General features: G+C 42.4%; 1 protein-coding gene and 1 long non-coding RNA gene across 2 annotated transcripts; both read right to left on the bottom strand.

Moving 5' to 3' along the window:
• Window positions 1–4,040: 4,040 nt before the first annotated feature.
• On the bottom strand, window positions 4,041–7,523 carry LOC116969264. The gene is made up of 3 exons (XR_004410702.1): window positions 7,433–7,523; window positions 5,784–5,892; window positions 4,041–4,745 (listed from the first exon to the last, which is right to left on the bottom strand). It is a non-coding gene; the product is annotated as an uncharacterized LOC116969264 (long non-coding RNA).
• Window positions 7,524–14,037: 6,514 nt separating this feature from the next.
• LOC116969263 (myosin heavy chain, clone 203-like) lies at window positions 14,038–21,872 on the bottom strand. Its single transcript, XM_033016146.1, has 8 exons — window positions 21,801–21,872; window positions 21,132–21,278; window positions 19,607–19,720; window positions 18,384–18,497; window positions 17,390–17,528; window positions 15,553–15,668; window positions 14,842–14,959; window positions 14,038–14,278 (listed from the first exon to the last, which is right to left on the bottom strand). The coding sequence occupies exons 1-8, from the start codon at window positions 21,846–21,848 to the stop codon at window positions 14,088–14,090; spliced, it is 987 nt and encodes a 328-aa protein (XP_032872037.1). The 5' UTR covers window positions 21,849–21,872; the 3' UTR covers window positions 14,038–14,087.
• Window positions 21,873–22,713: the final 841 nt, after the last annotated feature.

The following is a 22,713-nucleotide window of genomic DNA, read 5'->3' as shown; positions in this document are numbered from 1 at the left end:
GGGAAAATCAGTTTGGTACTGGACCCCAAGAAAGGGACTTTGTAGAGTGCCTTTGTGATAGATTCTTAGAACAGCTTGTATTGGAGCCTACCAGGGAGAAGACAATTCAGGATTTAGTGTCATGTAATGAACCGGATTTGATAAAGGAACTTGAGGTTAATGAGTCATTAGGAGGTAGTGACCATTCGGAGAAGCATGCCGGTACAGCAGGCAGTGGAGAAAGCGAATGACATGTCGGCCTTTATAACCAGAGGAGTTGAGTATAGGAGTAAAGAGATCCTTCTGCAGTTGTACAGGGCCCTAGTGAGACCACACCTAAGTATTGTGTGTGGTTTTGGTCCCCTAATTTGAGGAAGGATATTCTTGCTATTGAGGAAGTGCAACGTAGGTTTACAAGGTTAATTCCCGGGATGGCGGGACTGCCATATGCTGAGAGAATGGAGCAGCTGGGTTTGTACACTCTGGAGTTTAGAAGGATGAGTGGGATTCTTATTGAAACATATAAGATTGTTAAGGGTTTGGACAAGCTAGAGGCAGGAAACATGTTCCTGATGTTGGGGGAGTCCAGAACCAGAGGCCACAGTTTAAGAATAATGGGTAAGCCATTTAGAACGGAGACGATGAAACACTTTTTCTCAGAGAGTTGTGAGTCTGTGGAATTCTCTGCCTCAGAGGACAGTGGAGGCCGGGTCTCTGGATACTTTCAAGAGAGCTAGATATGCCTGGATTAGAGCGCATTAGCTACAGAGAAAGGTTGGACAGACTTAGATTGTTTTCTCTGGAAAGTCAGAGGATGAGGAGTGACTGGTTAGAAGTAAATAAAATTATGTGAGAGACATAGATGAGATAGACAACCTACTTCCCAGGGTGAAAATATTAAATAAGAGAATTTTTAGCTTTAAGGTCATAAGCGATAAGAGTAGAATTAGGCCATTCAGCCCATCTAGTCTACTCCACCATTCAATCATGGCAGATCTATCTCTCTCCCATCTTTAAGGTGATAGGGGTAAAGTTTAAAGGGGATTAGTGGAAGCACCTGGAACTTGCTGGGGATGCAGGCCGGAACAATTGTGCAAGTAAGAGACTTGTAGATGAGCATTTGGTTATACAGTGATTGGAGGGATATGAATTAATGCAGGTAGATAAGGATGTCTTGGCATCATGTTCGGCACAGACGATGGGTTGAAGAGACAGATCCTGTGCTGTAGTGTTCTTTGTTCTATGTAATCAATGCCTTGCCAGCAAAACCATATATTTAATAACTCAGCGGGACAATAATTAAAAGACTGACATAGTGCAGCACCCACAACTTGCTTGAAACGTATCGGCACCAAGATTACATCCATTGTGGAGAGTCAAGTTCCAACTGAATACCAGTTAGTTAGTTTAGTTTATTGTCATGTGTAAAGCTTTTGTTGGGTGCAAACTTGTCAGCGGAAAGACAAAAGAATGATTACAATCGAACCACCCACAGTGTACAGATGTTAAATGGAATAATGCGAATAATCTTTAGTGCAAGATTAACTCCGATTAAAGATAGTCAGAGTCTTCCATGAGGTAGAAAGTATCTCAGGACTGCTCTCTAATTGTTGGTGGGATGGTTCAGTTGCCTGATAACAGTGGGATAACAGTCTCTCAATCTGGAGGTGTGTGTTTACAAACCTCTATACCTCGTGCCTGATGGGAGAGGGGTGGAGTGGCTGTGATGTGACATCCTTAATGCTGGTGGCCAGCATACTTGTGTTAACAAAGAAGTGCAGCGAGTCATGGTGCAACTAAATACCCCTGGTAGCCACTATACTAGAGACATTATGGCAATTACATTATGGCACAATTAAACATGTAACACTATTTCAGGCCATCTTTTGGTCGCGATTTTCACTCAAATATAAATACAGGTGATAAAACAGTCAAAACGAATTGTAACTTTTAATAAAAACTTTGTCAAACAAAATAATTAACAAAAGTGCATTTCTAAATTGTACCCTAATGGCAACATAACAAACATGAGAGTAGTGTAATAGATAAATTATATTTATAATGTACTCAGTGCTTTCCTCAAATCTGCAGCACCACTTTAAATGTACAAATGCATTTCGAAGCAGAAATATAATCTCTCAATATAATCTCTCTCTGACATCCTAACTCCCAAGGAGCAGAGTTAAATAACATTTCTTAACACCTCAAAAATATCCGTAATTTTGCATTTAGAGCTTTATAACCAAGCGGCCTACACCAAGAGTGACACCCACAGGATTGCCACTTTCGTAAGGAACACAGCAAAATGGAAAGAGATTGCAGTGTCTCCTCCTGACCCCGACGTGGAATGGGCAACAAGGCAAGTCGAAGGTGTCACGGTCATCAATGTTTCCAAGCCAAATTCTACCAAGCTCCACCTTTGGTTCGCCATGCATCTACACCGGAGACTTTAACTGCCACAGCACCACCTGGGGCTACCGTTCAACTAACTCAGATGCCGCTGCACTAGCAGACTGGGCCTCCGCTACTGCCATTTAACTCCTGTACGATCAAAAACAACTGGACAGCTTCCACTCTGGCAGGTGGAACATCACTACCAACATTGACTTGGCTTTTGCAAACTTGAATGGACCATCCCCACACCGTATCATCCTGGATCACTTCCCGAAATCACAATATCCCCATCTCTGATTATCCCGGACAACCTCATCGAGCCGGTCCCAACCAAACCTGTGAAGAGGTGGCATTTCCGCAAGGCCAGGTGGGACCAGTTCACACGTCTGGTGGACTTCTGGATCGCCAGCCTTCCCACCCCCACCTCCACCAATCTGGACAAAACCTACTCGGTCTTCTGCAAATTCCTCATCAGGTCAGCGAAGAGTTCAATTCCTCGCGGCTATCATTGCCGGTACATCCCCACATGGGACGAAGAGTGTGACGCATGCTACGACGCATTCCTGGACGCTGAACCTGGCGAAGAGGCTGTCTCCAAGGCTACGGATCTGACAATGTGTCTCGACAAGAAGCGCAGAGAGCGGTGGGAAGAAACAGGTCCAAGGAATCGACTTCACACACCCCAGTAGGGTGGCTTGGAAGACCTGCAATCGCATCACTGGTCGAAGTACCCGCCAAAAGCATTGCCGTGTCACGCCCAACTCCATCGCCCACCAGCTCCTGGCCAACGGCCACTTCAAAGAAGCGGACAAGAATCAAACTCGTTCTGTCCAACAGGAAACCACAAATTTTTGGGAAGCTCCAGGCGCTGATGGGCTCCTGTCAGCAGCCTTTTCCTCTGCAGAATTATCTCCTGTCATCACTCAATTGAAATGCGAAAAAGCCCAGGGTCCTGATAACATTCCCCCAGAATTCCTGAAACACTGTGGTCCTAAATGCCAGGTCTGGCTCCGTGAGATCTACTACTCATGCCTTATTGGTCAGTCCATTCCGAAGATCTGATGGAAAGCCACCGTCATTGCACTACCAAAACCAAACAAGCGTGTGTACGACCCAAGGAACCATCGGCCCATCTCACTCATCTGTGTCCTGTACAAGCTTCTCGAACGGCTTCTCCTGGCCCGGCTCGATCCAATCGTCGACCCCCAACTACCCGCTGAACAAGCCGGATTTCGTCCTGTATAAACGTATATAACCGTTTTGTATAACATATAGGGCTCATGTTGTCGACCTCCCCGTGGTGAGCCCTGTCAACTAACCTCAGTCAGGCAAATGGCAACAAACAAACAGCAGCAGAAATAACAATGAACAACAGATTGCAGCTCTAATGCAACCTCAGTCGCCGCAGCTTGGCGCCAACCAGGCCAGAGTGAGCAACACCGGAAATTGGAGGAACAGCATCTCATATTCCGCCTGGGGAGTCTGCATCCTGGGGGCATGAACATTGAATTCTCCCAGTTTTGCTAACCCTTGCTGTCTCCTCTCCTACCATAACCCTCGAGCTGTCTCCTCCCATCCCCCAGCCTCGAGCTCCTCCTCCTCCCCTTTTCATTCCTTCTCTCCTCCCCCACCCCCCCCCCCCCCACCCGCTATCAGTCTGAAGAAGTGTTTCGGCCCGAAACATTGCCTATTTCCTTCGCTCCATAGATGCTGCTGCACCCACTGAGTTTCTCCAGCATTTTGTGTACCTCCTGCATTGCTTGGCTGGATCATCATGGGGCGCCTGGATATCTATTCTCTGAACCAGTCTCTTGCACTCGTGTACAGCACCGCTGTGTACACCGCCCCAGCATGATGCCGCAGCGCTCATACTAGCAAGCTGGACGCCATCCTCAACGACACCATGCGGATCATCACCGGCTGCCTACGTCCTACTCCGGATCTTCTGCCGGTGCTCGCAGCTATCGCACCCGCCAAGCTTCGCAGAGAGTACTTCACCCACAGGCTGGTGTGCAAGGCCCCTTCGGACACCAAACATCCTTTGCACCACCTCGCCCAGGACTCACAGCAACTGGGACCTCAACGCCTGTCATCTGATCGCCCCTTCTACCGTCACGCAGCCACCCTCTGTGGCTCCGGTTTCAACACACTAGGAGCTTGGAGAACCAGCTGGGAACAGACTTCCCGACCTCCTCAATTCACTGTTGCACCAAACACCACAGCCACACCTGGCTCGGACATGCCCTGGAACGAGTGGGTTGCCCTGAACTGGCTCCGTACAGGGGTCGGCCGGTTCAACACCAACATGCATCGTGAAGTCTTCATTTTCGAGAGGTGAATATACGTTTGAAAAAATTCACTCGCCTCTTCGCCTGCAAAACAGAAACTGATGTCAATAGCTAATTAACATCAACCTAATACAGGTGTCAGAGTTTATGCGGAGAAGGTAGGAGAATGGGGTTACAAAGGAGAGATAGATCAGCCATGATTCAATCAAGGAGTTGACTTGATTGGCCACACGACCTAATTCTTATCCCATCACTTATGAACCTCAACTAATTAGTTCTTTCAGAATTAAACTAATTAGTAAAATGCCAAGGTACAGATGTGAAGATTTGTTTTTACTTATCATGTTATAAAGATCCGCGTTATAATGTACGAATGGGTGGCAGCGGCTTCAATACTATGGTCCAAATGAATGCACTATTCTATGAGCAAACAAGCAATGTAGATTCCTTGGTGAACTATTGGACAGGAAGTCTAGATTCTAAACAATCCTCTGTCACAGTCAATCAGAAAATGACAGTGCTTCCATGGTTAGTCTTGGATTCCTTGGTGATGGGTGACGTATCCATTCTTACACTATACAGCAAGCTGAAGGTGGGGAAAGATGAACCTTCATCAGCTGTTTTTTCCTGCTCTCTGTATTCCTAGAAAGGTGTCTCTACATTTAAGAATTTCTTTTGGTTAAGATGAGATAACTAAATTTATTGCATTCATTTGGAGATTTGGCTTACACCTTGGCCTGTATTCACTGCACTGTTTCATACCGAAACAGGGAGATTAGAGATATGCATTTGAAAACCGATTCGCGTGAGTGCGACATGAGAGTAACTCAAACACCTCATGTCTCGCAGGAGAGGAGTTGTTGCTGGGTGAGGGGAGGGGCACCACGTGCAGACCTCGAGGCTGGACAATGAAACCAGGGCAGGTTTTCTGTGTTGATGCCTGAATCACCCACTCCAAACCGATGTACTATGTATCCTATTTATTAGTTAGTATGTACATGGAAGCAGGTTTTCCAGAGTTGCCCTGTTCACTGGGGTGGGGTGTTAGGGGCACGATGCAGTGTAAAACATCAGAAAATTAGACTACAACTAGAAAACGATGAATTGATTGGCAATACACACCTTCCGTGCCACCACCACCTTTTCAATTGAGTCATTCTCAAAAGCCTCTTCATATTCCTCGTATGTTTCATTTTCAATGGTTTGCTTCCTGGGCGCTGGTCTGACATGTCTGGAAAGAAAACAGCAGTATAAACAGTAACACAGTAGCCCCACCTTCTCAAAGAAATGTCATCGATACCAAGGGCTGGGAAGAACACAGGACTTTCAAGGAATCTTCTCCAAGGACTGAAGCAGCTGCTTTTGACAGTCAGTGGATTCCTCTACAAGCGGTTTGATGGAGCCGAAAGGGAAAGACCATTTCTTGAATTGGAGGAAGCAAGGGTATAGAAACTAGCAAAAATGCCAGGGGAAGAGAAGGAGAAATTATTTTTCACTCTGCAAATTATGACCTAGGTTATATTCCCTTAAAAAGTGGTAAAAAAAACTCAATGATAATATATATGTTTTAAAACAATTCAAAGGCGCATGTCAAAGAGGAAAGGGGGGAGCATTAAGTGGATAAATCGTTCAGAGCTGGTACAAGCAGAATTCTGTAATTCCACATGGTTCTTCAGATTCTATCAAGTAACAGTGGGGGCAGAATTGCTGCCTTACAGCGCCAGAGACCCAGGTTCAATCCTGACTGTAGGTGCTGTTTGTGTGTAGTTTGCAATTTCTCCCTGTTACTGCGTAGGTTTTCTCCAGGTATTCTGGTTTCCTCCCACATCCCAAAGACGTGAGGGTTTGTAGGCTATTTGGATTGGTTAAAATTGTAATTTGTCCCTCGTGTGTAGGATTGCGCTAGTGTACAGGATGATTGCTGGTCAGCGCAGACTCAGTAGGACGAAGGGCCTGTTTCCACGCTGTATCTCTAAAGTCTAAAGTAACTAACGTGTTTCTTTTAACAACCTTGGAAGAATAAGATGTCATTAGTGCGTCCAAAGACTAATGACATCTTATTTTTCCAAGGTTGCTAAAAGTGATGGGCGAAATGGATGTGCCATCCTAAAAAGGATCGTATCTCAGATATGTTTCTGGGAGTGGGCGCGTTCTTGATCGCATCAACTTTACCCTTGATGGGGTGTAGACTATCCTTGTAAATCTTATGACCCAAGTACTCTACCTAGTTCTAAAAGAACTCACACTTTTGTGCCTTCACTCTTACACTGTGTGTCTCAAGGCGTGTGAGTACCACTTCCAACCTTTCATCATGTGTCTGCCTGCCAGGGGCTGAGATGAGGATGTCATCCAAGTAACACACCACACCTTCAATTCTGGCTAGAATTTGTGTCATAAACCCTTGAAAAATCCCAGGGACTGATGATATGCCAAATGGGAGCCTATTGAACTGAAACAATCCCAAATGCGTGTTGATAGTCAGCTTGGATTTAGATTCTCCCTAAACTAATCTAATCTAAAACAAAGCAAATGAAAGCCGTTGAGCCATTGGCAACAGAATGTCCTCCTTTAACCAGACGGATTCTCCTTCGTCAAGGAGTTGAATAATTTGTGGCTCTACGACACCACCCTATGGGAATTGACTGCCGTGTTTGCTACCATCATCGACACTTCAAACGTTGTTTGCTGGCCAAAGCATCAAGGGATAATCCCATTTGATCGTATGGCACAATAGAAATGCAACTGATATCCCAGTTCAAGTAGAACCAAACCTTAGCTCAGCCAATTCATTCTTGCAGGACGGATCTTGCTCTCTGCGCTCCTGCTGTGTTGATAGTTGAATGCTTTCCAGTTCTTCCTTTTTCTGCAAAATGAAAATAGTGCTCAATCTTTATACACACATGAATGCAAAACAAGATTACAACATATCTTTGCTGTGTCCATCTTGGAATCTTTTAAATTAAAAAATAAATAAATACACAGATATTTAGTCATCATATGCATCCTGAGGAACAAGTCCCACCAATGAGCAATGTCATGGCTTCATCTTTAGTCCCTTGAGATTTAGTATCCTGCTCAATTTATTAATTGTTGCAAGGGCTTGTTTCCGTGCATGTCATTAGTACTCTGAAAATGCTCTTTTAAAAAGTCCCTTTGTTTAAGGGTTCTTTAAGGGACTTTGTTTAAGCTGTCCTTGTGCAACTATCCATTGCTCTTTAAAGATGGATTTCTCATTCTCAAGGTTTAATTTGCTGTTGCTTTTGCAACAACTTCAACTGATTATCCTTCAAAGACAGGATCTGGTTTAGCTCCTCCCTGTACTGAACCAACTGTGCTTTTAGCAGCGCGTTGTCAGAATTAAGGTCATCCATCTGAAGCTGTTGGGAGATATGCTGCCAATGTGATCATCGGTGCACTGGCGGCAGGTCAACCATCAATGGAGTAGTTGTTGACATCGGAAGCATTGGAGAAGTCTAACAGTTTAACTATTGCTCAGTTTACATCTTCACTTGCTGTACTTTGGCCAGAAGGTATAAAACACGAGAATGTTCTTCTGTTTGTGACAAAAGTTTTATTCCCTCATAAATAATAGTATCCTAAATATTAATAGAAACGTTTACTTCCTTGCACATGAATTCACAATATATTTGTACCAAGGAACAACAAAGTTGCTGTATTAACAACCCTTTAAGTTTCCCAAATGTAGTTACTTGGTATCAAGCTAAAATGAATTCACCAATGTTCTACTAATTAACGCTCTACTAAGCGTAAAATGTTGAGTGAACTCAAGCATTAAATTTACACCGATATATAAAATCAAAGTTTAAATTGAAAGTGTCAGACTGAGCACATACCATAAGCGTTTGGCCAGCTGTGGTCTGCTTTGTCCATCCTTGACCCTGTCCTTGTATCTGAAGATCCCCCACTTCCTCCTCCAGCTCCTGCAGTTCTGAGATCAAATCTGGATCGGAGCAGAACCAGTCATCCTCAATCAGTTTTGTGCCACAGGAAGACACGTCGTTCAGAAAGACAGCATGAACACAGACACAATATGGACTGATTGGACCCTGGTGACCGTCGCTGCCTTGTGGCTTCTCCAAGTTAAGATGTTAGTTTCTGACTGGGCTAAAACACCTTGCAGCTGGCTTTAAATTTTAAAAGCTTGCAGTAACAAAGCTAAATTAACATCACTGTATCACAGAGACAACTGTATAGATATAATTTCAGTATTTGTTCAGGAGAGGCAGATTTGTAATTTAACCTGCAAATCCATTAATAAACTGAGTGAAGCCTGTGTCGTGGCCATTTGGACAAAATGGTAAGTGTTCTACATTTGCAATTACCAATGTAAATATAGGGGAAAAATAAATCCTTTCGCATTGAAAAATTATAAGGAAGTTTGGTTCATTTTACTTACATCAGATAATGGATGGAATAAACTATGGGTTAAAACAGTGTTCCCTTTCATTACTAAATAGTCCAAAGAGTTGTACAGCACAGAAACATGTCCTTTTACATTCAATGTGTCTGTGCCGACTATCATGCCATCTAGTTTAACCCCACTTGCCCGTGTTAAATAAACCTCCTAGTCTTTCAGTGAAACTTGCGTATTCATAAAAACTCACTCTAAAGTATGTAATAGGAAATTTAACTGCATGTTTAATGCAGAGCTAAATGTTATAACTAAATAATTCAATGGAAGTATATTTTAGTTGGGGTTTAGAACAATTTTGGAAAATGAGCAGTAACTTTAACTGGATTCTACTAATCATTTTAGTACATTACTAGGGCATTCATTTCATCAGGTCGAAACATGGTAGGCAAGTGCAGAAGATTTGGGCACATGTAATGCAAGGTGGGCTAGCCAGTTGGATCTAAATAGGAGGCAGTGATGGAAGGATGTTTTTCTGATGGGAAATCTGTGATTATTGTGGTACCACAGGGATCACAGCTGAGATGTCCGTTGCCCGAGCGAGGAGATTTGTCCAAGGTCATAGCAGGATATAGATGAGATGGAAAGTTGGCTGGAGCACAGACAGATATAATTTGGGAAGTAAAAATGGTTGTAGGACAGGTCAGGGCACTGATGAATGTTGATGAATAGAGTCTTAGAAGTCCAAGTCCAAAGTTCTCAAAATTTAGCAGGGCAACAGACTGGTGAAGAAAGCATATGGCATGGTTGCTGTCGTAGGTGTGGGTATGGAATATAATAGCTGGGATGTTTTATTGCAACTTTACAAAACACTAGTTAGGCCACACTTGAAGGGTTGTGTGCAGTTCCTGTCAGCACACTATGTATGAACTGCAGAGGCTGGTTTACAAAAACAGACACAAAGTGCTGGAGTAACGCAGCATCTCCGGTAACATGGGAAGGCGGCGTTTCAGGTTGGGCCTCTTCTACTGTCTGATCAGCGATAGATTTGGAGAAAATGGAGAGAAAATTCACAAGGATGTTGCCTGGATTGGAGAACTTTAGTTATGGGGAGAAACTGGATGGATGGGGCTCTTTTTCCCTGGAGTGAGAAAGTTAAGGAGTGACTGATAGAAGTATGTAAGATTATGTGAGGCAGGGTAGAGAGCCAAAATCTTTTTTCCATGGTAGAGTTCCAATACAAGAGAACATAAGTTTAAGGTAAGAAGAGGAAGTTGTAAAGGCGATTTGAGGGAAAGTTTATTTCTCTCCCCCGAGAGGGCTTTGGATCTGGAACTTGCTGCCAAAGGAGGCAGAATCAAATGCAATTAAAACATTTTTAAAGTAATTTTAGACAAACACGTAATAGGCAAAGCATAGAAGGAGACATTTATAATGCAGGCAAATGAGATAAGTGTAGATGGGAAACAAAAATCAGCATGGACATGGTGAGATGAAAGGCCATTCCTGTGCTGCACAACTCAGATTCTAAATACATCATCTTACTAGGCAAAATATTTTGAACCATCTGTTATCATCATAAACTAATTACGGAAACAATTCAGCATTGCTGTCAGTAATTATAAGAGCCATGAGAGGCTTAAGGGTGTAAAAGAACCAAGGACTAAACGATTCACAAATAAAAGAAAGCTTGTCGCAGCTAACAAGCAACATTTGTTCTGAACAAATGGATGGAACAAGGGGAGAAAATTCAGCCCAAACAAATTTTCAGGGTACAGAATTCACTATTGTGCAATGGTAAAGGTTGCATAGGAAGGTGGGAATGATCAATGGCAAATCATATTCCACAGTAATTGCACATCGACACTTCTGAGCAGGGTATGTTCTAGAGTCACAGCACAATTTAGCTAGTGAAGTGCCTTTGTCTCGACTGAAATATTGACAACAGATCCCAAAATAGAGGTGCACTCAACTTTCAAGTCATCAAGATCAAATCAAGTCATTCACTTCTTAAATATTTTAAGTTAAAACAAAGTAAACTGTATGGTTCGTTTAAGAGAGAACCAGAGAGCACCACAATTTACCTTCTTTTTTTTCTTCAACTTGATTCATCTTTAATTCCATCACAGTCCACTCATTGTTGTCATGGCTCGGTGTTGGTTTATAATCCGTTTCTTGCCACTTCACCAGTTCCTCTGCAGATTCAGATTCACCTATCTACAGACACATTACACACAAAGCAACATCATCCACTCATCTAACTGGCCAATTCGATGCTTGATGCCATAAGAAACAGAAACGCTTCGGCATGATACAAGAGTAATGATTCTCTATGTTTGCCTCCGGGACATATTTAATTAACAAAATAGCAAGCTGATTTGAAGTTTAGAGTTATTCGGCAAGACGACCAGAGGTGGAATAAGCATTAAAAAAGGAACATCATGGTGAAAAATATAGTTTAAAAAAGTTTACCATTTTTTATTCTCTGCTGGAAATGATTAGATGATTTCAGTGATTTTCAGATTTAAGTAAAATTATTTTAATTGTCTTTAAGATAAATGGACCTATGGGCAATGAAGCACTGACTTGTTCCTATTAATGTACACCTTCAAGACATATTGTTACGTCATTAGAATTGCAAGTTGTAGATTTGGATAATTGGAAACTTTTATTACGTTAAAAAATCAGCCCTTGAGCCTTATTCATTCTATCACATGATCATGTCTGATTTGATCTGTGATCTAAACATTTACCTAATCCCCATAACCCTCAACTTCCCGCAGTGTAAAATTCTAGCTGGCTAACCCTTGAATATACTGAATGGTTTCTCCACCCACAGCTCTGGAGGGTAAAGAACTCAAAAGATTCTCAACCATCAGAGGAGAAATGTCAAGTACTTTGGATCCGTCTTCACTGAGGAGGATACAAGCAATCTTCCTGATGTACTAGTGGCCAGAGGATCTCTGGTGACGGAGGAACTGAAGGTAATCCACATTAGGCAGGAAATGGTGTTGGGTAGATTCCCGGGGCCTGATGGTCTGCATCCCAGGGTACTTAAGAAAGTGGCTCTAGAAATCAGGACGCATTGGTGATAATTTTCCAATGTTTTATAGATTCAGGATCAGGTCCTGTAGATTGGAGGGTAGCTAATGTTATCCCTCTTTTTGAGAAAGGCGGGAGAGACAAAACAGGGAATTATATACCAGTTAGCCTGACGTCGGTGGTGGGGAAGTTGCTAGAGCCAATTATAAAAGATCAAATAGCGGCACATTTGGATAGCAGTAACAGGATCGGTCCAAGTTAGCATGGATTTACGAAGGGTTTCATGCTAGACTAATCTGTAATTTTTTGAGGCTGTAACTAGGAAAATGGACAAGGGAGAGCCAGTGGATATAGTATACCTGGACTTTCAGAAAGCATTTCATATAGGTCCCACATGGGGGATTAGTGGGAAAAATTAGGGCACATGGTATTAGGGCTAGAGTGCTGACATGGATAGAAAATTGGTTGGCAGACAGGTAACAAAGAATAGGGATTAACAGGTCCCTTTCAGAATGGCAGGCAGTGACTAGTTGGGTACTGCAAGACTCTGTGCAGATATTTACAATATACATTAATGATTAAGATGAAGGGAATCAAAGTAATATTAGCAAATTTGTAGATGACACAAAGCTGGGTGGCAGTGTGAACTGTGAGGAGGATGCTTTTCAGGGTGCCGTTATCCACTTTGGTAGCAAAAACAGGAAGGGTGATTACTATCTAAATGATGTCAAGTTGGAAAAAGGAAAAGATCCGGGGGTCCTTGTTCATCAGTCAATGAAAGTAAATATGCAGCAGGCAGTGAAGAAAGCGAATGGCATGTTGGACAACAAGAGGAGTTGAGTACAGGAGCAGAGAGGTCCTTCTGCAGTTGTATAGGGCCCCAGTGAGACCACACCTGGAGTATTATATGCAGGACATTCTTGCTATTGAAGGAGTGCAGCATAGGTTTACAAGGTTAATTCCCAGGATGCCGGGACTGTCATATACTGAGAGAATGGAGCGACTGAGCTTGTTTAGAAGGATGAGAGGGCATCTTATTGAAACAGATAAGATTATTAAGGGCTTAGACACGCTAGAGGCAGGAAACATGTTCCTGATGTTGGGGGATTCCAGAACCAGGTGCCACAGTTTAAGAATAAGGGGTAAGCCATTTAGAACAGAGACGAGGAAACACTTTTTCACATAGAGAGTTGTGAATCTGTGGAATTCTCTGCCTCAGAAGCGGTGGTGGCCGGTTCTCTGGATACTTTCAAGAGTGAGCTAGATAGGGCTCTGAAAGATAGCAGAGTCAGGGGATATGGGTAGAAAGCAGGAACGGGCTACTGATTGGGGATGATCAGCCATGATCACATTGAATGGCAGTGCTGGCTTGAAGGGCCGAATGGCCCACTCCTGCACCTATTGCCTATTGTCTATTGCAGCTTTGAAGCCAATCCTTATCCTGAGGCTATGCCCTTTAGGTCTAGACTAAAGGACGTTCTTTTTGGAAGGAGATGAGGTAACATTTCTTTACCCAGAGGGTGGTGAATCTGTGGAATTCTTTGCCACAGATGGCGGTAGAGGCCAAGTCAGTGGATATTTTTAAGGCACAGATAGATTCTTGATTAGTACAGGGGTCTGAGATTATGAGGGGAAGGTAGGAAAATGGGGTTAGGAGGGAGTAATTGATCAGCCATGATTGAATGGTGGGGTAGACTTGATGGGCCGAATGACCTAATTCTACTATTCCTTATGACCGTATAATATTAATAGGCAAGTCTGGAAATACTCTGTTGCTTCCCCAACCACACCAGCTAATTCAGTAAACTTTCTCCATGTCCAAGGTGTGTGGTAATGCATACAGAAACCATCTGGTGTGGAAGCAAATAGCACCCCTCAGATGCAAGCATCAAGCCAAAAAGTAAGGATGATGATAGAAAAGAGCAAAACAAAATTTACTTAAATGACCCATTTTAAACAAAAAATCTGAATAAGCAACATAAAATTATTTGTAAAATGCAATGTAATATTAATTAGCAGGATACTTGAGACTTTTGAATCTGTGCAGAATGCGCACACTTGGAATTAAGATTGTACGTGGGGGAATTAAATGCATCACAAATTCTCCCAACCTGGGAAGCTGCTCCCTTGGTAACTTGTTCTAAACCTACTTGCATGTTCTGGTATTGCTCTTCATATGTTTCCAATATTTTTTGAAGCTTCTCTGCAAGAAAACACGCATCACCATTTAAATAAAGAGAACGAGGAAGAGTCCCTGACCTGATACATCACCCATTATTTCTCTACACAGATGCTGCATGTCCCGCTGACTTATTCCAGGTTTATGTGTCTATCTTCAGTTTAAACCAGCAACTGCAGTTCCTTTACACAAGAGAATGAAGGATCTCTAACCAAATAACCCTTCCATTCTCTATCTCCCCGTCTCTCCCCCACCCTAGGCCTCTTGCTAATTTCACCATTTATATTCCTTCATGCGCCCCACCCCCCCCCCCAACAATGGCCCATTGTCAGCCCCCCCCCCCCCCCCCCCCCCCCCTCACCCCGAGTCATCGATGCGGGCTCTGCTTTATTCTGTACCTCCCCATACCTCTAATTTCCCCCTCCCTGACTCTCGGTCTGATGGAGGGTCTTGATCAGAAACAACACCTATTCGTTTCTTCAGAGATGCTGCCTGACCTGCTGACTCGAGCATTTTGTATCTATCTTCGGTGTAAATCAGCATCCCCAGTTCCTTCTTACCCAATGAAAGTCATACTATACACACACCATTTTGTGCCTCGACGTATTGTGGCCAGTTCACTTTTAGGTGTAACTGGTCGTCCTCCTCTTCATAGTCAATCTCCGCATCTTTGTGCTCCAGCAGAAGCTTCTGAGCAGAAACAAGCTGGGTAGAAATAAGTTTAGTGTCAATTAAAGCCAAGGGATTTCTAATGGTCTGTGAAATAGCCACCATTCAAATTCTAGATTAAATATTTTGCTTTATGACTGTACAGGCAGGTAAGACTAGTGTAGATGGGGCATGTTGGTCAATGTGGGTAAGTTGGGCTGAAGGGCCTGTTTCTGAGCAGTATGACTCTCGAAATAATTTTAGCATGCATTATACTTTTAATGTGCCACTGCTGACAGCTCCATTCTACCACAACTATTTTATGATTGAATTTTCCTGCAGGCTCGCATCTATCCCATGTCACTTACTCTTCAGAAAGGGGTTCTACACGGAATGGAGTGAGCAGTGAAATGTAGGGAAGCATTCCTTCATACAGTTGAGCCCAGATTAAAAATATACAATGTACATAACTAACTATGTAAACAAAAATGTTTTAAATTGCTTCCTACAATGCTTCAACAACTCACGGTATATCAAACCATCAATTTTCCTTTTTTGAAAAGATGAAGTCATTTCATTCCAGGTAAATGGCAAACAGATCAATATTCAGTTAATCGTCATCAGGTGCAAGGGACTTATATTTGGGGTACCTGTACATTGTCCAGCTCCTCTTGGATCTGCTCGATTTTAGACAGGTATGAAGCTTCCATTGACAAGGAACTGTCCTCTGATCTTGCAGCCTCTTGGTACAGAAGCGTCACTTGTTCTTTAAGAAAGAGAAAGGAAAAAACACCCATAATGATCTGATATTTGTTGTAAATAAAGCAATACCTCCACAGTTTGCAATTTTTTCCACTGCAGTTAATGGCAATTAGTGAAAATCATATGTTCTACTAATTACCGGCATTTGAAATCATAAAATATCCTTGAAATGCTACAATTCATTAAGCTTGAAGATTGCTCAGGCACAATGGTAATTCCATTTACATATTTATCCAATGATAAATTCCTTAACTATTACTAGTGAGAAATGATTAGAAGCTTGAATAAAGCTCCACAGAAAATGTGTCTCCTCAACATTTTGGAAATTAAGGTATAAATTTACTTAATCCCAAAACAAACAAAATGATCATTCTTCCCTGCTCCATTAAAACCCTTATTTATTTTAAATTATTCCAAATGAACATCCTCTTCTGCTGCTGAATATAGTCTCTCTACCTTGTCCCTGGTTTCACCCTCACTTCCGTAAACTGTCATGCAAACACAGCTCAAGTCTCACAGAGATAAGACATTCATGGAGATAATGAAGTGTCATGGTTGCTCTGTGGCCTTCTCATTTAAAAGCTATTTGAAATTAAAATACTTTGATGTACCATTTCCGGCAAGTGCATTGTGAATGGTAAAATGTCTTCAAATGATTTTATTTAGAGATACAGCGTGGAAACAGGCCCTTCGACCCACTGTGTCTGTGCCGACCAATGATCCTCGCACACTAACACTATCCTACACACACTAGGGATAATTTACCATTAACCCAAGTCAATTAACCTACAAACCTGTATGTCTTTGTAGTGTGAGGATACCGGAGCACCTGGACGAAAACCCACATGGAGAACATACAAACTCCGTACAGACAAACACCACAGTCGGGATCAAACCCAGGTCTCTGGCGCTGAAAGGCAGCAACTCTACCGCTGCGCCACCAGGCCGCCCTTCACGATGTCATGTTTTAACTATCGGCATCCTCTCGAAATGAAAATTCAGTGATAGCGATGTTTAAAGGATTCAAGAAGAGAATGTTTTGAAAAGCATCTGTACGAATCTGTCCAAATGACTACTGTGTGTTCCTGTCAGCCATTTGGCAGACTCTTACAAATGCTTCTCAAAGAATTATTTTATTGAATCCTTTAAACATCACTATCTTCTGATCAAGGAATCTGACAAGAATACCTGAATGAAAAAAACTTAGATTACACGCTACTTTTCCTGATCACTGAATGTACCAACCCATTTACCAACCAATGAAGTATATTTTTAAGTGTGATCAGTGATAAAATATGGGAATTACAGCAACCAATTTGCATACACAAAATCTCACGAGGTTACAGGGACCAGAGAATTACACCGCAAAACAAAAATGAAGTGATGTTTTGTCATAAAATCCACTCCATTCCTCTAATGCTAGAATATTTTAGGGCAAACCTACTCCCTACAACGAGACGACAGATGTACAAATCTGCGGTAGGACCATTTATGGCCAAAAATATTAACAGGTCAACTTTGAGTAATTACCTTCCAGTTCGTTAATCTTCCATTCGCTGAAATAATTTAAAGAACCAGTTGCCTGTTCTGCAAGGGGTGCACAGAACCTGGCGTGAGGTCTTAAAAGTTGGAGATCTTTGTGAAGTTGTAAACAGCACTGATCTTTCTGTGATGTTTCTTGTGCATGTTTCTCCCTGATTTTACAGAGCCGAGTGCTGTGTTTACCTTTGAGATTTGTTAATTCAGCTTTATGGGTCGCCCTCAAACCACAGATCTTGATATGGCTGGAGTAATCTTCAGCGTAATACTTGTTGTCCAGGTCCTCATTCTCATCTTCAAGCTTTCTTACATCTTCAACTAACTCCTAAAAAAATTAAAAAGTAGCCAAATTAAACGAAAAAGACTTTCGGGAGCCTGTTCCACTTAGGCGTGTTGTCACCGGTCTGCACCGGCTATAACCTACGGGAACCTTCGACCTCCTGGCAACCCATTAGGACCTATGGCACGGGAATTCTCGCTACTCTCCATGTTGAAAAAAGGATCCATAAGGATGCCGCGATGGGTTCTCAGAATGCTGGAACTCCTCACGTCCATGAAGGTGACTTTCCAACAACCACCTGCGAACATGTGACGATCATGTGACGAGGGCATAGTCTCCTGCAGTCGCCTAAAAAGTCACCTGTGGGACAGTCCCATTAAGCCTAGAATAATGCAGCTTTCTAAAGTAACATTAAATGAATGAAATGAATAAGCCAAGCAGATAAGCAAGAAAAGTTGAAGCTGTCAAAATGGATTTGTCAAGTAGTCATCAAAATTAAAACAGTTATCATAAGGTCCCGTGATAGAAGCAGAATTAGGCCAATTGGCCCATCAACTCTCCTGCGCCATCCAATCATCTATCTCTTCCTCCTGTTCTACTCCCTTCATCTCTGACACCGTACTAAACATGAATCTATCTATCTCTGCCTTAAAAATATCCACTGACGTCCTACACAGCCTTCTGTGGCAACGAATTCTACAGAATTCTACTGACGCAGCGCCGGCTGGAGCTCTGCAGACCGCGGCTTCAGCAAATCAGAGTGCTCCCCTCCGGCGAGCCCTGGCGATGACTCACCCGCACCACGCCCGCCGCTGAAGTAATAGAGATTACGCTGTAATAGAAGTAATACGCCGCCCTGTAATTAGAGATTCACACAGCAGCAAACAATGATTTCCTTACCATTATCACACAATTCTTCCTTTCCAGCTTTTTCTGCAGTACTTTCACGTGTTCTGTTGTTTCTCGCAGTTCCTCTTCCCTTTCCCAGAGTTTTTCATTGAAGTCTTCCAGCAACTAAGGAAGTTAACAAGTGATTAAAACCTCCTAACAGTGATAAAAACTGGGCAACATAGTATGGAAATCACACACACGCAACATTTGTAATTCAAGTGCGCCAATAGTTAGGTCTTCAATTCTGCCTTGTTATTAAGACATTAAAATTAAAATTATCATTAATGAAATCAGGGGATGAAATCATTAATTTGCATTCAATGGTTCTTATTCAACTGAGTTACTCCAGCACTTCTATCTTTGGTATAAACCAGCACCTGCAGTTGTTTGTTTTCACATTCTGCAGGAATACCGATTCAGACCATCAGGTCTGTTCTGCCTTTCATTAAGATCATCACTGACCTAATGTATACATTCACCCAGTTTATCATGAATCAATCCCCACTATCTTGAAAATATTCTACGAGCCTGCATTGTCTACACTTTGACAAACATAGTTGCAAACACGCATGCCGTTGTCAGAGAACCAAAAATGCAAATGCATTAAATGGGCAACCGCTTATTTCAGTCTAAAGAAATCCCTCCTAATCTCCTTTAAATCTGAGGCTATGAACTCTACTCCTAGACTCTCCCACTAGTGGATGGGAAAAAGAAGAACAACTAAAATGTTGTGTCCCAGTCGCACAGGAGGCCTGGTCCCATTCCCCAACACAATCGTAGCATTAAGCAGGATCGTTGTTGATCAAATGTAATTACATAGCAGAGAGGAAGTGGTCAAGATGAGAGTTTTAGTAATATATATGGAATAGAATAGATGGAAGATAGATATAATCGGTAGTGACGCTGTTGCATTATAATCAAGAGTTCATGTGTTGTTGGCATCTTAAATAGCAGATCTCTTCTGATCTTGATCAGGGCTCAAAAAATTGGTGGCACAGATCAGCAATGCCAACAACCTGTCATAACCAGAATGGCAATGTTGCAATGAAAAAAAGAATGGGAAGATTTATACAAAAGAAAATCTTCACATTTTTTCATATTTACAGATTTATTTCCAAGAGGCTCCCCTCCATTTTTATTTCACTGCCAGTTACAACAGAATCCCTTAGCCGGTTGCAGAGATCTTTCCCTGAAATAGACATTCACACAGCAGCAAACAATGATGTCCTTACCGCTAGATCCCGATTATTCCTATTAAGCTTTTTCTGCAACACATCGACAAGTTGCGTCTTTTCCAATAATGCTTCTTCGTTTTCACGGAGTTTTACCTTGAGGTCTTCCAGTAACTGAGAAAGTTAACGTGATTAATACCTCCTAACAATGATAAAAACTGGGCAACATAGAATGGAAATCACACACACGCAACATTTGTAATTCAAGAGCACCAATTCTTCAATTCCACCTTGTTATTAAGATATTAAAATTATCATAATGAAATCACGGGATGAAATTATTAATTTGCATTCAATGGTTTAATGGTCCTTTATTGTCACATGTACTGAGGTACAGTAAAATTTGATTTACCACACAGTCATATCAAAAAAGCAACAAGACAAAACTACATAAAGATTAAACATAAACAGCCACCACAGCGGTGTGTGAGAATCTCTAGGGCACCCAGCATAGGCGGAGACCCACAGCCATCAGTTCAATGTCCAGGCTACACACATGCTCCTTCACCGACCGCTGTACTCTCTCTGCAGTCCCTGTCCGCCCAAAGTCAGAAAGCCGTCCGCACTCGCACCAGACTCCAAGATCACTGCACTCACGGCAATCCCTCTGAGTCTTGTATTCTTTTATAGTTTACTCGATACATGTGACAATTAACTAAACTAAATCCCATCTGCATCTTCTCCTGTACAATTTCATCTTTGCTATTATATACTAACAGGAAGCACTCCTCGACAATTTGAACAATTTTCTGGCACCATTCCTTTGGCAAGGGAAAACTGAAAACATTTAGTCAGAACCTCAGCTGTTCCCACCCTTGCTTCTTTTAACAGGCTGGGAAACATTTCTGCCGGACCTGATGGACATTTCTGCCGGACCTGCCGAACCAGCCAACGTTGCTTATAAGGGACCTTTATTGTTCAATTAACATTGGAATGTCGTAAACCATGTAACTAATTTGAAAATAGTAAATATGTGATAATGTACTAATGTGGTGGATCAACTACTTGAAATTTTGGGGTAAAGACTGGAAAAGTCACCCTGGAAAACACATTTCTTTCTCTAAAATTTGCCAAAATAAAATATTTCACATCCACCTGATACACCAAACACGATTTAATTTAACATTTCATTTGAAAGTTGCCACTTCAGCTGCAGCATTCTCTCAGTATTGTACTGGAAACATCAGGCATGACTTTCTGCTTAAATCATTTGAGTATGACTTTTCAATAACATTTTGTAGTCTATTTTGAAGTACAACCTTCTAAACCAAGTGTGAAGTCATCCTTTCAATTTCCTTGAAAAGATCCGACACACGACGTGAAACGGTTTAACAATAGTCTTTGCTTTAGAAAATAAGAGGCATTGTTAATTGTTATTGTTAAAAAGAAAACTTGCAATATTTTGGACTGAATTTTCAGGCTTTAAAGTGAAATCCAACTGCAGAAATGCAAACACAAAGTACACAGATCACTGTAATAGCTCACTCAGTGAGGGTAACAAATATTCAACTGGAATTGATGTTACCTTAAGGTGTTCATCTCTCACTTGTAGCTGGGTCTCTTTGTCCGGATATTGGTCTATGAGCTGCACTACCAGCTGTTCATACTGAGCCAGCTGCTCAGATAAACCAGCCACCAAATACTTACCTGTAGTAGACCTGCAGCTCAGTGCCTGCAGAATAATTGGTCACTATTAATAACTGCATCATAGTGAATTAGACTTTAGAGAAAACAGTATTGAAATATTCAGTGACTTGAGAAGTGCATTAATATGGAATGCATGAAAGCCAATGCATTTTTTAAACAAACGCGCCGCCGACTGTTGGCTAGACTCGCCCCACAGGCCTCCCAGGGGACCGAGGTGAAGCCGGATGGCGAGGTCTGCCTGGGCTGAGGGAACCTAAGCAGTGGCGGTGATGGAAGCCTCAGCAGCAACGGCAGCTTCGGCGGTGGCGGGAGCCTCAGCGGCAACGGGAGCCTCAGTAGCAACGGGATCCTCAGCGGCAGTGGGGCTTCATGATCGACCCGCAATCATCGTTCAATGAGAGTGGGGGGTGGGGGGAGGGGTGCTAGAGGAAGACAATGGGGATCGGGCATGAGGGGATTGCCGTGAAGAACAATGGGACTCCGGCGATAATACAAATACAAATTTTGTAAATGCAATGCAACAACAGGAAATTACAAAAATACTTACCTCCGATGATGCAAGGGACTCTTCAATTCCACAAATGCACCTCCACATGATTCTAATTTAAAGTGGCTGCAAAATAACTAATATAATAATTAAATAGAATTGGTACAGAGCAGACAAGCAGAGAAGATTAGTTTAACCGGGCATCAGCCGTGGCACGGACATTGTGGGCCAAAGGGCCTGTTCCTGTGCTGTACTGTTCTATGGTCTATGCTCTTGAGTTTACGTTTAGTTTGTTGTCACGTGTAGTACCGAGGTACAGTGTAAAGCTTTTGTTGCGTGCAGACCAGTCAGCAGAAGGACAATACACGTTTGCAATCGACCCATTTACAGCGCAAGATAAACCCAGCAAAGTCTGATCAAGGATAGTCCAAGGGTCATCAAAGAGGTAGATAATAGTTCAGTGTAGCACTTCCTTATCATTGGATTGGCAATTCTCGCAGATTATGTGTCTATAAACTGACTCAAAAGCAAATCCTGCTCTATTCTCAAAGTAACTAAAACTCAAAACAAAGAAAACAATGGAATTTGCACTCATAAAATGAGCAGCACAATGGCGCAGCCGGTAGAGCTACTACCTCACAGCACCAGAAACCTTGGTTCAATACGGACATTGGGTACAGTGGAGTTTGAGTGGCTGTGTGGGTTTCCTCCGGGTGTTCCGGTTTCCTCCCACATCCCAAACACATGCAGCTTTTTAGGTTCCGTAAATGGCCTCCATAAAATTGCCACTAATGTGTAGGGAGTGTTTGAAAAAGGGGAAAAACATAGTGTAGCTCTGGGTAATAGAACCCGCGTGATTGACGGGAGGGAGGAGTCACTGAGCACGGGCGGGTGTTCTATTGGCAGTGTTTTTGCTGTAACTATCAGTAACTGTCAGTCTAGCGCCCACACTTGTGGAAGCCACCTTGTAAAT

The sequence above is a fragment of the Amblyraja radiata genome, unplaced genomic scaffold (genome assembly GCF_010909765.2).
Source record: "Amblyraja radiata isolate CabotCenter1 unplaced genomic scaffold, sAmbRad1.1.pri S137, whole genome shotgun sequence".
In the NCBI taxonomy this organism is placed as follows: Eukaryota; Metazoa; Chordata; class Chondrichthyes; order Rajiformes; family Rajidae; genus Amblyraja; species Amblyraja radiata.
The sequence above is the reverse complement of the archived record's forward strand: the minus strand, read 5'-3'. Positions and strand labels throughout refer to the sequence as shown.